At 58.3% G+C, this 16,880-nt stretch overlaps 1 protein-coding gene across 1 annotated transcript in view; it reads right to left on the bottom strand.

The window, feature by feature from the left end:
- The window catches only part of HMCN2 (hemicentin 2), a gene marked incomplete at its 5' end in the record, with an annotated part of 129,630 nt that extends 113,129 nt beyond the window's left edge, over positions 1-16,501 (bottom strand). The window contains 4 exons of the mRNA XM_081152147.1: positions 2,552-2,674; positions 3,477-3,635; positions 4,751-4,821; positions 16,258-16,501. Of these exons, the coding sequence (XP_081008273.1) occupies positions 2,552-2,674; positions 3,477-3,635; positions 4,751-4,821; positions 16,258-16,501 (597 nt within the window). The remainder of the gene's footprint in view (positions 1-2,551; positions 2,675-3,476; positions 3,636-4,750; positions 4,822-16,257) is intronic.
- Between the last annotated feature and the right edge of the window lie 379 nt (positions 16,502-16,880).

The following is a 16,880-nucleotide window of genomic DNA, read 5'->3' as shown; positions in this document are numbered from 1 at the left end:
TGCAGGTGGTAGGGGATTGCCCAGAAATCCTGACTCGGTTTACCAGGGCGGGTGACGGTCTATTGAGCAGGAGGAAGACTGGGGGACAGCTGTGCTGGGGCAAATGTCTTCTTGAACCTGGCTAAGTCCTAGCCAAAACTGCACACCTCGGGGCCAGGCCCCAGGGGCGGTACTGCGGGCCTCCCCTATCTGCTGAGGGATGGCAAAGGCTCCAAATTACCCCTACCAGGGGGAGGGGATCTTCTCCAAAGGCAATCTCTGGTACCAGGAGGCCAACTCCAATACTGGAAAAAGCACAGTGCTCACAAGCACTGGAACCTAAGCCAGATGGAGTGTCCCTCGGTGCCCAATACCTAAGCTGCACTGGCACGTAGCAGATGCTCAATAAACTAGGGCAGGTGAGAGCCCGGAATGTGTCACTCCTGCTGCACTAGATCAGCTTTGGAAGGTAGGCCTGACTGCACACACACGGTCTGGGACTCCTGCAGCTTCTGAGGACGCCTCCCCCTGGCTGAAGCATCCTTGGCTGGGACGAAGGCACCATCCCCTCGCCTGGAGGGATGACCACAGCCCTGGCTGCCCAGGCCGCTTTCCCAGGCTTGCTGAACGTCTGGGAACATCTGGACAGGGCCAGGTCCAAGGCATTAAGCTAACAAACGGCAGAGCTGTGTGTCCAGGATGGAGAGGGATCCAGGCCCTACCCGGAGGCGGCTAATCATGGCCCTCAGAGGTCCCACCGAGCACTGCCCAGCTAGAAACCTGGCACCATGGCCACGAGCAGGTGGATTTGCCCCAGCGTCCCTGCCTCAAGGGAGAGAACAGGGGGTCCCAGCCCCACCCACAGGTACGCTATCCTCCACCCACCCACCGGTGGCCCTGACACCCGATTTGCCCCTGGCAGGAGCCAAGTTCCCCTGCAATTGCCCAAATAGGTCTCCCTGAAAACAAGGACAGGACCAAGCCACCCCTGTACTGTGAAGTGCCTTCCACCCTCACTTGGCCGGCTTGGAGCCAGACTAGACAGACGTGCCAAAAAATAAAGCCCGATGTATCGCGGAGAACCATAAACGCCATCTGTCAGCCGGGAGTTAAGGCACGCTAATCTAAACATGGCCTGGACCGTTCCCTTCAGGCCATAAATACACACACGAAGCCTCTCCAGCAGGAGACAGCAGGGCTGCCTCCAGGCTGGGCCCCCCTCGCCTTCCTCCTCCCAGGGCCTCAGGCACAAGGGACCCCACGCCCGTCCACTCACCAGCTATTTGCTAAGCACCTGCTGTGTGCTGGTGGCTGTGTGAGGTGCTGGGGATACAGTAGCAAACGGGGCCCATAATAGCTTGGCCCTCAGGGAGCTCGCAGTTGGAAAATTACAATGATGAAAAGCTGCTCGGGGAGCTAGAGAGGGAGGCAGAGAGGGTAGGATAGGAGACTTCATCTTGCTGGGACGTCAAGGAAGGTCTTCCTGAGGGGGGGTGTTTCATCTAAGACTGGGAAGATGAGGAGGAGCCAGGGGAGGCAGAGTGGGGAAAGCACGCCACATGAGCAAAGGCCCTGGGGTCGGAAAGACACGGGACGCTGAAGGAATAGCAGAGGCCAGCAGGGGAGGTCATAGGCCAAGGGGCCAGAGAGGCAGAAGTCAGATAAGGGTCTGGACCTTCCCAGGGGACAACAGGAGGGACCTGTGGGTCGGATCTGCTTTAGAAGAATCCAGGGGGATGCTGCAGCTGGCTCACACGGGCTCAAGGAAGTTGGCCGTGAGCGTCACTTTCCGACTCCGCTCGGTGAGTCCGTGACGGCAGCTGAGTGAGCCACGGCAGGAGCATTTACACCACGGAAATGAGCGTCCGTGCTCTTTCCAAAGAGGTGCCTGTGAGACACCGACCAGCATGTCCCTGGAAGACCCTTCTGGCTCCTGGGAAGGAATGGACTTGTGGGCAGAGGAAAAGGGGGGGGAGCGCTCAGTGGCCGATGGGGCCTGGGGGACAGGAAAGGCAGCCACTCGGTCCAGAACAAAACAAGGACACAGACACCTGGTTGGTGCCACGCTGAGCGAGTCCAGACCAATGCCAGCCCCGCACGTCAGGCCACGGGCCTAGCGAGCCCCTCCCGGCCGCATCCTCAAGCAGGATGTCCTGTCCTGTCCTGTCCTGTCCTGTCCTGTCTCAGCAACGCAGCCTGAATCCGGGGACCACCCGTACTCCTCCAGCCCCGGGCTACCCGGACTCAGGGGTGAGGCCCACCGCAAACCCCAGTCCCGCCAAATTTTCGTGAAATCCGTCCTGCCAGCCCGGACCAGCCGTGGTTTCCAGGCTAGAACCTGAGCTGCTTCCTCAAGCCCCGGTCCCTTTCCCTGCAAAATTGGGAAACCCGCAGCGCCTGCCTTTGGTTGCGGGGGAGGTGGGAAGGAGGGTTGGGTGACAATATCACAAAAGCTCTGAGCACAGCGTTTCCTAAGCCCCTGCCACGGGTGAGCGCTCGGCGCGGCTCACCTCCGATGGCGACCCAACCACCGGCCGCACCGGCCAGAGACGCGGACGGTGGGAGGGCTCACCTCGGTCACCTGCTGCTTGTCCAGGTGGAACACCTGCCCGGAGCTGGTGGCAGCGATCTCCTCGTAGGCCAGGTAGCCGGGATGCGTGCGGTCGCCACAGTCCCCCGTCAGCACAAAGACCACCTGGAAGAGGGACATGCAGCCTGGCTCATAGCTTCCCCCGCCACCTTCCTGGGGTGTGAGTGGCAGGGACAAGACAGGGAGGAGTGACCGAGGCGAGCCCTTTGCTCTCTCTGGGCTCAAGTGACACATCTGTGAAATGGGGATGCTAAGAGCACCCACCCATGGGGATTGGGATCGATGCAGGTCAAGGGTTCGGCTCAGGGCCGGGAATACAGAAGGTGCTCAATAAACGGGCACTGTTATTACGTCTACAAGGAAGGGAACGGAAATCGACTGCTCCGAGCGGCCCCTGGAGGCTGTGGAGTTAGAAGAACCAAGTTTGTTCTAGATGGGAGAACAGGGAAGCTGTCCCCGCCCAAGGATGTCCACGGGTGGCCCTTCTGCATCCCACACGCATCCCTGCCCCAGCCCTCTGGGGAAAGTGAGGGCCCAGCACGCCTTCCAGATCCTGAGGCAACGGAAAAAAGCCGCGTGTCTGCAGCAGAGCGGGAGCGGAGGCCACGCCGGAGGAGGATGGATTGCCCGGCCGTGCCGGGGCAGAGGCGAGAGTGGTGTGGTCTTCATCAAGGACAGCCTCGAGCGCGCGCCCTGGGGCGGGACCCCTGCGGCGTGACCACACCCTTGGGCTCCCCCAGACCAGCTCGACCCGGGCTGGCCGGCAGGGCTGGCGGAGGCCAGACCCCAGGTGGTGGACAAGCAGCACCGGGACCCTGCTGTCGTCGTCGGGGCTCAGGGCCGCCCAGCTTCCTCAGGGCCCCATCGCGTCCCCCACACTCGAGCCCCCCAAGGCCGGTTCTCTCACCTGCGACTGCTTCAGCTGCAGGAGCTGCAGCAGCTCATCCTTCCTGTGGTAGTCCTTGGCCCGGGCGTCCGAGAAGACATAGATGAAGGAGCCGGGGTAGGCGACCTCCACGGCAGCCTTGATGGCCCCCACGCTCATCTCGGGGCAGTCGCCGCCTCCCTGGGGGACAGGGGAGTGTTGGCGGCTGCTGCCCAGCTCCTCGAGGTGGGTCCCACCAGGAACGCCTCCGAAACCCACAGGAAGGGGGGTCCCTTGAGCTGCCTCTGTCCTGCGCATGCAGGGGTCAGGCCAGGGCCCCTGTCACTCCCCTCCCTGAGGCACAGGGCAGCACCCCCCTGCTTTAACTCCAGAAGGGTGGCATCATTCACTCACTCAGCCTTGAGAGAGCGACAGAGGCCCTCCCTGGGCTCTGGCACGGAGGCAGACACATTAATAAGCACAACACGATGACTTAATTACCACTGTGATGAGTGTTACAAGTGGGGGAGGAGGGATGGGAGTCACGGGGACGTCCAACAGATGCCCCGAGAAGCCATGTGTCAGCCAGGGTTTGGAGGACTGAAGGGTAGAGGGGGTGGCCAGGAGGACAGGTGGGTGCTGGGAAAGCAATCAAAGCCACCGCCCCAAGTCCTCTGTGTAACCTGCCCACATACACACGCGCCTCCCCTCCCTGCCGCCAGCCGGGCACTCTCTCGAGGAGGGAGCCGGCCCGGGTCACCCAGGTCTGCAAGCCCAGCCCAGCAGCAGGTCTGCACACGGTTCCTTTGCCGTGAGCACCTCTCTGCCTGGGCCCGTCCTGGGCCCCGGGACTCCGCAGCGAACTAGACCCATAGGTGGGGTCCCTGCCTTCAGAAAGCTGCTGGTCTCAGTGGGCGGGGCCAGGACAGATGCTGAACCAGGGTGTGCAGTGTGGCAAAGAAGCCCAGGTGGCCACGGGGCATCTGACCCAGTCTCGGGCCTGGGTTTGGGGTCTGAACTGGACCCTCCCGGGTCGTCTCAGCTGCCACGCCCTCCTTCCGCTCCTTCGCCCATTCACTAAGTCATAAGCACCTACTATGTGCCAGGCACAGAGCCCCCTGCAGGTACTTGGTTCACTGAATAAAGGAAGGGACCCCAAGATATAGATTCTCCAGAACCCCCAAGCCACACGGTGCAGGCCCCGGGCAGAGCCGGGGGGCCGGAAGCCACCATCTGGGCCCCTGGGTGGCGCAGGCCCCGGGCCTCTGGGGGGGGCTGGGAAGAAAGGCCCGGAGAGCAGCAGCCGGCGGGCGCACCTGCACGTAGAGTTCCCTCAGCTCCCTCTGGAACACCGCCGGGTCCGCCGTGAGGGTCACCGGGCCGATATCTGTAGGGGAGAGAGAGGCCCGGGTGGGCGTGGGCTCCCAGGGGCACGGCCTCTGGGGGCCACGGCGGGGAGAGGACCGAGATCTGGGCCCCAGAGAGCCCCGCGAAATGGGAAGTGGAAAGGGAGCAGCTCCCGAGCCTGCCGGGGTCCACCCCGTAAGGGCGGCCTGGCCACTCGGGGTCCCCCCTGCTCCCAGCAGGCCCAGAGCTCAGGGGGAGAGCAGAGACGGGGCAGGGCAGCCCAGCTGCTCCCTCAGAACAGCAGTTCCCCATCTTTCGTGACCCCCAACCCCCCTAGGAACCTCCCTCTACCAACCCCCCCACCCCCGTCATCGGTGGGAAAGGAATTCTGGGGAGACACAGAAACGCAGAATTGAGCAAACAGCGTTTTGGGTCTCGGGGCAGCTGTGCGCCACCCCGCCGGTCAGCGAGAATAAATCTCCAAGAGCTGCACCCGCGTATCAGCTCGTTTGAGAGCAGACTTCTCCCCCAAAGGCCGACGACGCCAACGCGGAGCACGCGGAGCCCCGAGCCTTCCGCCGCCACGGCGGCCACGCACCATGGCTCGGCCACGTCGGGAGACACACGGAAATTTCCCAAACGCCAAACGTGCATCCAGCCCTCCCGCTTCTAGGTATTTGCCCAAGAGAAGCGAAAACACGTGTCCACACCGAGGCTCGTGCTCCAGCGGCCACGCAGTCGCTCCGAAGAGCCCGGGGCTGGAGAGGGGCCGACTGTCCGTCCCTGGTGAGCGAGTAACAAACTCGGGCACATGCCCATAATCAAACGCCACCCGCGAGGACACGGAGCGAGGCCCCCGAGCAGGCAGCCACAGGAGGCACCGCGCAGACGGCACCCTGCGGGGGGCCGGCCACGGGCACGCGGCCTGCGCTCTGAACCGGGCGGAACGCGCTGAGGTGGAAGCCAGGGCGGGGGCTGGCGGGGCCCGAGACGGCAGAGGTGTGCTGTGTCGTGATGGGGTGTGGGTTCCTGGCGGTACCCGTTTGCCAGAGAGGAAAGCGAAGGTTTTTGTGCGTTTCAGGGTATGTAAATCCCCCCTCCTGGGAAGAGCGATCCTCGCTGAGTGGCGGTGGCGGTGGCAGTGTTGTCCTGATACCCCACGATGCCGGGTGACGGGTCTGTGGGAATTCATTATACTCTTCTGCTTACTTTGTATATACTTGAAATGTTTCCTAGTAAAACGGTTTTGGGGATTTTTTTAAGGGCAGTCATTGAAAGCCAGAGCGAACGTCAGGCTGAAACGGGACCGAATTTCAACTTGCCCTGCGGCCTCGTGGATAACGGGGGTTTGCAAGGGTGTGCGGACATCCGGTTTCTTAGGAAAATTGTTCATTTTAGTTCTTGGTGAATTCTAGTAATGGACGATTTTCGGTCCAAGAATTCTAAATTCTAGTCACCCTAAAAAAAAAAATCCCCATTCTCGTTAACTAGTCGCAGACCTCGGTCCCTTTTAGAAAAGGAAGCCCGCGGAATGATCCTATGTTCAACCACAGTTAGCAAGGACAAGCCTGGACACCAGCTCACCCCTGGAGCCCCAGCCTCTGTGCTCTGCACCCCCAGCCTGGACACCAGCTCACCCCTGGAGGCCCCAGCCTCTGTGCTCTGCACCCCCAGCCTGGACACCAGCTCACCCCTGGAGGCCCCAGCCTCTGTGCTCTGCACCCCCAGCCTGGACACCAGCTCACGCCCAGAGGCCCAGCCTCTGGGCTCTGCACCCCCAGCCTGGACACCAGCTCACCCCCAGAGGCCCCAGCCTCTGTGCTCTGCACCCCCAGCCTGGACACCAGCTCACCCCCGGAGGCCCCAGCCTCTGTGCTCTGCACCCCCAGCCTGGACACCAGCTCACCCCCGGAGGCCCCAGCCTCTGTGCTCTGCACCCCCAGCCTGGACACCAGCTCACCCCCAGAGGCCCCAGCCTCTGTGCTCTGCACCCCCAGCCTGGACACCAGCTCACCCCTGGAGGCCCCAGCCTCTGTGCTCTGCACCCCCAGCCTGGACACCAGCTCACCCCCAGAGGCCCCAGCCTCTGTGCTCTGCACCCCCTTCCTCGGGGGCCGGCCTCCACCAAGCCTCTCCGACCTCAGGCAGATCTGTTTGGCGTCCTGGCTCCGTCCGGCACCAGCCACGGGGCCTCCCGGCACTCACTTCCCTGCCCCGGCTTCAGTTTCCCATCTGTAACAGGAGGCAGAGAAAACCCTCTCCTCGCTGAGCACCCGGGCGGAGAATTCAGGGACGCCAGGCCCGGGAAGCTGGCAGGGGGCTTGGCACCGAGCGAAGGCCCAGGGAAGGGGGGCTGCCCTGCTGACACGCACACGCTATTGTCCACGCTCCAGCCGGCAGCCTCACGCACGGCAGGCAGGCAAAGGACGCCCTGCTCCAACGTGAGTCCCCAGATTCTGGTTTGACGGAGAAAAGCAGTCATTTTACTCAGCGTTTGTGATCTCTTTACTGCGTAATAATACATATGCATTGTAAATATATATACGACATTAGTAAGCACTTAGTAAGAACTAAGTTCCAGGGCATGTGCTGAGATGCTTCCTGAGTATTAGCTCACTGAATCCTCCCTGGCATTTGTACATCCAAGTCTTAGGCACATTTTACAGAGAAAATGGAAGCCCAGAGAGGTTAAGTAACTTGCCCAAAGACACACAGCCAGTAAGCAGCAGAGCTGGGAGAGGAGTCTCAGTCTGCACAACTCTAGAATCTGAGCTCCTGACAACTGCTCCCTGTGAGGTGTACACAGAAATTCCAGACAGACGGAAACAGAAGGGAGTTCGACGAACCAGAAATCGTCATTTTTATTTTTACATCTAACCTTCAACACTCTTACGCACATCTGTAAACGTATATCTTACACAAATGCAGACTATTATAAGCAGAATTTCTATTGAAGTGTAAATAACATCCTATTTTTAACTTCATTCTTTTCACGGAACAACAGATTGTGAGCATCTTTCTAGAAGGTCAAATACTTGGTCCAGAATCATTTTTAAAGGCTGCGAAGGATTTCCTTTGTATAAACGTCTAATAACGGGACTTTTCCAATCCCATCTTGTTTTGTTTCCAACTTTTATCACGGACACTGTCACGAAGACCATCTTTACACATCACAGGCAAGCGCCAGTTCATTTCCTCGAAGACATTCCCATGAGCAGAACGGCTGGGTCAGAGACAAGGCCACTGGATGCAAATCCAGTAACCTCATTCCTGTCCCCCCACCCCCAGATGTTCCTGCCTCTTGCCCGGCTACCTGCCAAGGTAGAGCCACTGAACTTGTGCCCGGTTTTGCTCACGTGACCCTGCTCAAGAATCACCAGCAACTGCTTGTGGCCCGAAAATCGAGTGAGGCATCCCCAGGGCACAGCTGTCACTGGTCGGCCCTGCCCAGCACCACGATCGACCGTCACTGTCAGCCTAACCCCTAGGACTCCCAAGGCCGGGCCCGTGCCAGGCTGACCACACTCGCCCCCCCCGCAGCACCATGAGTGAGGTTGGGGGTGTGGGTTATCATGAATGAGACGCCCTCCGGGCGGAAGGCCCCCCTTTCCGCGGTCTGCGCGCTTCCTGCCTGGGGAGTGGATTGAGGAGCGAGCCCCCTTCGTGTAAAGTCAAGAAGAGTTAAGGGGAGTTGATTCCGGTCGTGGTTCTACTTGGCAAGGTCAGCTTTCCTTGACTTGTAGACACACTGTCACTTGCATTCTGCCAACTGTCACAGGGCCTTCTCCGAGTCTGCCTCTGCCCCTTCCCTTCTCGTAAGGACACGGGTCATATCGGCCACCGTTTCTGCTGCTCTCAGCCCCCCCTCCCTGTCCTGTTTGGACCCTCTCCAACCCATCCCGCTCCTCTCCACCCCAACTCCAATGTCTCCCCCGTCTCAGGGCAGCCTGGGCCTCTTCGTAACAGGGGCCACATTGTGGTTAATAACCGTGACCCTTGGCGGAGGGCTGGCTGCACCGGAGGTGCCAGGGCTGGTACCCTGCCGGCCCACGCTGAGCCCTCGAGAAGTGAATACTGAGTGAGTGCGTCGTGGGTCTGTCGGGGCTCCCTCAGGCTGGGACGTCGAGCTCACGCCCAGCCCACGCCACCTCAGACCCACTGCATCCTTACGTCTGCGCTCCTCTCAAAGGCACCAGGCCAGCCTCTCATCCCTGCCCTGCCCGGCCCTGCCCTGCCAGGCTCATGCCCGGGCAGCCCAGGCAGGAACACGGTCCTCTGATGAGCTGTGGGGCTGTCGTCAAGGCCGGGGGAGTGCCTAACCCAGCTCTTGGCTCAGACCCCCCGCCTCCCAGGAAAGAAGCATGGGGGGGCTGGGTTCCCCCCTCAGGGCAAGACCTAGACACTGAGAAGCTGGTTAATAGCGATGTCCCAGTAAACACACGCACACACACACACACACACACACACACGCAGAGCACAGCCGGGGCAGAGCCACCCAGCGCCCGGGCAGCTCTGTGCACGGAACCCGTCTGCTCGGCCCGTATCTTCACCCCTGGCTGGTTAACGCCACCGCGCAAAGCGGACGGTGCCCCTGGGGGCCCAGGGAAGGTGCTCAGACTCCCCCGCAATCCAACATCTGCAAATTGAACGGGGCCACCATTTCTCATCTATCACATGAGCCTAAAGGGGAGGCATGAGGTCCCCAGACGCCAGCAGGGCCGTGGGGAAACGCAGCCCCATGCTCTGCTGGCAGGAGGGCAGCTTGGTGACATCTGTCAACATTGGAAAGGGTCAGAGGCTTGCGAAGGCAGCTGCGTTCCCGGGGCCCTGGCCTACAGGTCTGTTTGCAAACGTGTGTGTGTTCGTGAAAAAGAAACTGAACGCACCCCACAATATGGGGATGGCGGGGTGACTCAAGGTGACGCTGAGGTAAACTGAGGTCCCCTCTGTAGCACCTTCTGTAGTTATTAAAAACGGTGAGGTGGGCCCTAGCCGGACTGGCCCAGTGGCTCGAGCGTCAGCCCGAGGACTGAAGGGTCTCGGGTTCGATTCCGGTCAAGGGCACATACCTGGGTTGCAGGCTCAAACCCCAGCCCCAGTCAGGACTCATGCAGGAGGCAACCAGTTGATCTCTCTCTCTCTGTGAAAAGTAATGGGGGAAAAATATCCATTGTGAGAATTAAAGAAAAAACACAAAGCAGGGAGGTGGGACTCTATTTCCTGAGCAGGAAAAAGCTCTGGGACACCTCAGGGGCCGGGGGGACTGCAAACAGTATGCATAGTACAATCCACTTTCTATATAATAAAAAAGTAAGTGTATATATATGTATAGGAGTGAAATACACGGTCTGGAAAGACACAAAATCATGAAAAGCGTTTGCATCCCTTGAGGGTAGAACTATTAGACTATTTTATAAGCGTGTGATAATTCTGCACGTTTGGGAGGAAACTTAATAGTTGAAGCTATTAATCGAAAGCACTGAGCCCTGACACTAAAACGACAGATAGCACAAAGACTCCCCCTTACTGATCACACGTTTTGACACGAAAGGCCGACCGCCTAAGCAGCACGCGGGCAGATGCAAGCCAGCCGCGTCCCAGAGCCGCGTCCACGCGGGCAGAACGGGCCCCGGACAAGGAGCCCCGACAGCGGGCGGCGGGGGACCGTGTCATCAGGGCCAGGGAGCCCCCGGCGACACTCAGCACCCGGCCCCCGCTGGGCGTCTGCTTGTTTCTGTTTGGGGGGCGTTTTACTTCTGTTTTGTTTAATTTTGCTGTTAGTTAATTAAGTGAAAGCATGTCCTTCACCTGGTGGGGAAACCCCGGGCCAGAGCCGACCTCACAGGACAGGGTACGGTCACCCCGTTATTCAGCAGCGTCCCGGCAGTTCTCCCCCCGGACACCATGACACATTTCAAACAAGGGAAACCTCCGACTGGGAGAGAGGAGACGGCCTTATAATTTGGACAGGCTGTGCCTGTCGACCTAGAAAACTCAAGACGTTACACCAAAAAAAAAAAAAAAAAAAAAATTAAAAAAAAATAGAACTAGTTTAAAAAAACAAACCTTCAGTAAGAAAGTTGGAAGCAAAATAAATAGATGAGAATGAACTGCTTTCCAACATGCTAGCAATACTCATTTGCAAAAAATGTAATGGAAGAGAGATTCCTGGTCAAAATAGTAACAGAAAACAAAATATTTAGAAATGATTTTAGAAAGCAATGGGTGGAGAGGGAGAAGCCCATAAATCTTGCCTAAAAGGACATCTGCAAATAACGGAAGAGGCATGTGTCCTAAATGGAAACCATCGAAATTTTTTTTAAAAAGACAGGTCGTCCCCTAATCAAGATTCAACACAATTCCAAGCAAGATCGCAGGACGCATTTTTTTTTTTTTTGGAAGTTGATTGAGGTGTTTCTGTTTTTCATTGGAAAGAAGAAATGTTCGAGAGTCTTTTGAAAATGAAGATGCACAGAAAGTATATAAACGAGGTGCCGGCCTCGGTAGCCCTGCGAACGAGCCCTCTCCGGGCAAAAGAACTGGGCTCCCCGCAGTAACATTTTTTGGGGGGACCCAGCTTTGTCACTGCTGGGATGGGAGGTCATAGATAAGCCAGGGTAGGAGGTCAGAATGTCACAGAGCAACAGAGTTGGAGACAGAACTCAGGGCCAGCTTCCCATGGACACAGACGGTGACCCATAGAAATGTTTATAGACACAGGTGTGAACGCGGGTGAGATGACACCTGGCTCCTGCTGTCAGCCGAGGTTCTATGGACGGCATCCCGGGACCGAAAAGAAAAGGGCCCCAAGGAAAAACTGAAGACACGTGAATCAAGAATGGGGTTCAGTTAATAAAACGCGTATCTAGATGGGCCCTTTGGTCGTGGTAAACGTTCCACAGTGACGTCAGATGTTAGTGACGGGGCAGGCTGGCTGCCGGGGATCCGGGAACTTTCTGTGCTGTGTGCGATGATTCCGTCAACCCAAAGCTGTTCTGGGGCGTGAAGGTTATTAAAGTTTTTAAGCGGCCAGCCGATGAGTGGACAAAGCCGGGGGAAGAAAGAAACCCGGCCGTTGGATGGCGTCACGCTGAGTGGGACAGGCAGACAGCGAGGGACACGCCACGGTCTCGCTCACACGTGGGGGCGGAGGGAGGGGGAGGCGGGGACCTAATCACGGTGATTACAGTGAATAACAGCGTGTCGCAGCCTTGAGTGTTGGCAAGAGAACAGGTCTTAAGTGTCCCCACCACAAAAATGAAACGGCGATTATATGGCGGATGGCGGTGTCCGCTGACGCTGCGGTGGCCACTGCCTTGCGATTTGCAAGTCTGTCCAGGCAACACTTGGGTCAAGCCCAACAATTGTAATTAAAATGTGTCCACTACACCCCAATAGAGCCGGGGCGGCGGGGAATTTTAAGAAAAGAGAATACAAGGAAGGGCTCGCCCGATTAGCAGGTTTGATAAAGCCAAATAATTACTATAGCGTGCTCCCGCCAGAGCTGTCACTCGACGGGACAGTGGGAAGCCCTTAAACCCTTAAAGACAGGCCGGCTGGTGGCTCGGCGGGTAGGAGCGCTGTGAGTTCAGTTCCTGGTCAGGGCACGTACGCAGGTTGTGGGTTCGACCCTCAGTTGGGGCAACTGATGGAAGTTTCTCTCTCTCTCTCTCCCTCTAAAATTAATTTAAAAAAACAAACATATCCTAGGGTGGGGATTAAAAAAACACACTCATCATTAAAAAAAAAAAAAATTTTTAACAGATAAACTAATCTGGGATAAAGGCAGGATCCAAATGAACGGAAAAAAAAAAAAAGAATTATTCAATAAAATGTACCGAGCCGTTAGCTATCCATTCTAAAGCAAGGACAGTAGGTTACTTTTTTACACCATGCACCGATTCTTTTAAATTCCGGGTTAAAGGATTAAATATAACAAGAAAAAGAGACAACAAATGGAAAAACCTAGAACAAAAAGCCTCGCTGATTTTGCAAAAGAAAAAAAACAATCTTTCTAAGCATGAAAGTGAAGGAATGACAGAGGGAAAACGTCAGCAGATCCCACTACATTTAAAACTTCAAATGTAAACATTTAAAACTCCATCAGGAATGACAAAGGACACTAAAAGCCAACGACCAGGAAAATATCATCCACAGAACAAAAGCGAGCTAATGTGGCCCACGTCGCGTCCTCACGGGCCCTGGCGAGGGCCCCAGCGGGAAAGGTCACACCCGACGCAGCCCCCCGACCCTCGAAACGTGCCGAACCCCGCCGGAAAGAAAACGAGAAGACACCACTTTCCACCCTTTGAACTGGAGGAAGAATGTTTTTATCCTAATTCCCAGTGTGGGGGCAGCTTCTCTAAACAGCCCCCCAAACGCTGCTGGTCAGAGTTTAAACTCCCCAAATGGTTTGCAAAACAATTGGAAGGGTCGCCCACCCAGTCCGTGTGTTAAAAATGTCCAAAGAATTCCACTTTGAGAAACTTAATCCTACCAAAAAAAAAAAAAAAGGCAAAGACGCAAAGATTTGACCCACGAGAGTGCCTTTTGCGATATTTTAATAGAGGAAAAAAAAAAACGAAAAAAAAAAACAATCTAAGTTTTCAGCCAAAATGAAACCATTAGCAAAATTCTAACTTTCTAGAGTTTGGGAACATTCCTTTTTTCATTTAAACACTTCATAAAGTCTTTGCAAAGCACAGGTCCTGGTTTATCTCCAGGAGAGCGGCCCAGAACCACTGGTGTCCGCCCGGCAGACGGGTCAGGATGGGGGTTTCCTCTAAGAAGGCCTCCGGGCGTGCAGCCCTGCGGGGCCTGAACCCCCGGCTAAAACCCGGGTTCTCAAGCTCCTCTTCCACCCAAGGGAGCTCATTGGCTGATTCAAAAGACACAGCCAGACCTAAGCCATGTCTCCATCCCTGCTCTGAACCTCCAGGCGCTGCTCACAGCCCATAGAAGGAAGTCGGCAGGCTCCAGGCCCATCGGCCTCTCCCCACGCTCCCACTCCGGGCTCCCACGCACACCTGTCCCCACATGTCAGCCACCACCCCGCAAGCTCAGGAAGCTCACCCTGTCCCCAGCGCCTGGCATCGGCCAGGGAAATAAACCTCAAGAGCAGATAAACATTCGCTCCTGAGCCTCAAGCCCTGCTCCAAGGCGGCTTCCTCCCGAGCCAAAGTCAGGCGCTGGCCACCGAGCCGGCATGTGGCACTGTCTCCTCTCCCCGGCCCGTCTCCAGCGGCCGCTGGCGCCTTGGTGTGAACCCCGCTCCCTTCACACTGCCAGACTCACACAGCAGGGGCTCAGTTAACCCTGAGGTCCCCCCCACACCTGGCCCTGGGCGGTTTGGGGAACGGGGAGGAGTGGAGGTTGGAGAGTCGCGATCCCGATCAGCACCCAAGAGGACAGGAGGGGTTGGGATGGGAGGGGGAGGGGGCGCTGATGGCCCGAGAGGGGCAGTGAGGACAGCCCTCAGGAGCCCTGTGTGGTTCCGACAGGCCGCTCTCTGCACTGCAACTGCAGCCAAGCATTTTAGAGACAAATCACATCACCCGGGCAGGTGGCCTTGGGTAAGGCCCATCCGGGTCCTGAGCCTCGGTTTCTCCGGCTGTAGGAGAAGGGGGTGGGTTAGGTGATCTCTCAGTGTGACATGGCTGGAAGTCCAAGAGTGACCCAGAAAGGGAGGGAGTTGGGGGGAGACAGTGTGACCTGTGTCCGAGCTGAAGCCCTGGGACACGCCTCACATCTCACAACACCCCAACCTGCTGCCCTGACCCTGAGGTAGGAGCTGACCTTACGCTGCTCCCAGAAACATCTGACCAGCTCCCTGGCTCGGGGCTTTGGGCTTCAGGGCCCCACAGAACGGAAGTCCTGGCAGCGAGGGACCTGCACACTGAGCCTGAGGATGCAGGGTTGTTCACAGCCACCGATGCCCATTTTCCAGCATCTGGAGTGATGCTGTGACAAACAGAGGCAAATTCTTCTCAAAAGGCAGCTATCCACACAGCCTCGGCCTCTGCATTTTCTCGGCACAGAACACTTGGCAATACAATTTTGCAAAGAATCTAATATTATTTTATTTTTTTTGCTTTATAAAGCTACCCTTCTGGTTAGATAGTGAGATGTGATAAAGCCAACTGTAAAATATTAATCATAGGATCTATCAGGTGGGTAGACAGGTGTTTAGTGTATCCACCCCACCCCACCCCCACGGTGCTACAAGTCTAAATTTTTTAATTAAAAAATGCTGGGGAAAAGCAGTCCTGTTACTCAGAAGATTGGGAATCATTGTCAGCAGCTGTTTCTCCTGAAACTCCCCCACAGTGGAGTCTCCCAGGGGCCCTTTTCTAAGGCATGTCCCCAACGCTGAGCTGAAAGTTAGGGTCTACATGTCCCCAACGCTGCGCTGAAAGTTAGGGGCTGCAGGAGACAGGTGTGAGGGGTGGGCACCAGGCAGTGGGCACAGTGCCGGGGAGGTGGAGGCCACCTGGCTGGCCAGGGGAGCTGCTGTTTTCCTTAGGACCCCACAGGAGTGAATTCACCTGCCTGGGCGGCTCTTCTGGGCTCCGCAGGCCAAGCTGAGAGGAATTCTAAGAATTATCAAAAAGTAAGACCCCAGCCCACGAGGCTCAGCATCTGAGCATCGACCTACAATCCAGGATGATCACCTTTGATTCCCAGTCGGGGCACATGCCCCAGATGCAGCTCGATCCCCAGTGGGGTGCGCAGGAGGCAGGGGATCCATGACTCTCTCCTCATTGATGTTTCTGTCTCTCTCCCCCCTCCCCCTCCCTTCCTCTCTCTGACATCAATAAAGATACTTTTTTTTTAAAAAAAAAAAAAGTAAGACTGGGAACCCCGCAAAGGCAAAGGCTGTTGCTGGTCACGACGCCTCTTTAAGTCTGGCCGCTTTGGAGGCGCTTCTCACCCCATCTCACAACGGGGCAAGTGGGTAGAGTCATTTGCCCAAGTCGCACAGCCAGGGTCGCCTGGCCAGGGAGTGGCTGCGCAGCATTTGCACGCAGCGCCCCCCAGTTCTCCGTCACCCGCCGGACCTTGCAAGAGGGAAGGCTCGGGAGAGGGGGACAGCAGGTTCCCGGGCCGGGAGGGGCGGCTGTAAGGCCTGCCCCCGTGCCCTGGGCCGGGCAGCGCGCAGCCTCGGGGCGCCCGGGTTGCAATCGCCGGTGCGCGGGTGGGTGAGCGCTGCTACCCGGCGTTGGGGGGGACGCGGGGGCGCTACCTGGGTGGTGGAAGGGCACCAGCGGGGGCGCTACCTGGGTAGTGGAAGGGCACCAGCGGGGGCGCTACCTGGGTAGTGGAAGGGCACCAGCGGGGTTGCTACCTGGCTGGTGGAAGGGCACCACGGGGACGCTACCTGGCTGGTGGAAGGGCACCACGGGGACGCTACCTGGCTGGTGGAAGGGCACCACGGGGACGCTACCTGGCTGGTGGAAGGGCACCACGGGGACGCTACCTGGGTCGTGGAAGGGCACGAGCGCGTAGTTGGCGATGGCGCGGCTGCGGTGGCTCAGGCTGCGCTCCAGAATGCGCGAGGCGCCGTCCACCACCTGCATCAGGTCGTCCCACATGGAGCCGGTGACATCGAAGACGACGGCCAGGGTGGCGGGCCCCGTGGTCGCGGGCAGCGCCGCCCCGGGCGCGCCGGCCGCCGCCGCGGACGCCGCCAGCAGCAGCCGCAGGAGCAGCGCCCCGGGCATCGTGCTGAGCGCGGCCCACGGGCTGCGGCGGCCGCGGGGAGGCGCGGGTCGTGGGAGCGCGACGGTCCCCGGCGCACGGAGGCCGCCTGCGTGCGGCTGCGGCTGCGGCGCGTGGACTGTGCGCGCCGGACGGGGGCTCGAGGCGGGGTCCCCCTGCTGGGAGCCCAAGGCGGGTCCTAGAGCCCACCCCGTTCAGGGTCACGGGCCCGCCTCCTCCGCTCCCCCTCCGGTGACTCAAACTTTCCCGGCCCCGCGGCTCGCCCGTCCAGCCCCGAGGTTACCGGAGGACGCCGTCGGGCTGCAGAAGGCGGGGGGCGGGGGCCAAGGCGGCGGGGACAGGGGTGCGCGGGCCGCGGCGGACACCTGCGCCTCCGGACGC

Source organism: Miniopterus schreibersii (genome assembly GCF_964146895.1).
Source record: "Miniopterus schreibersii genome assembly, chromosome: 11".
Classification (NCBI taxonomy): domain Eukaryota; kingdom Metazoa; phylum Chordata; class Mammalia; order Chiroptera; family Miniopteridae; genus Miniopterus; species Miniopterus schreibersii.
The sequence above is the reverse complement of the archived record's forward strand: the minus strand, read 5'-3'. Positions and strand labels throughout refer to the sequence as shown.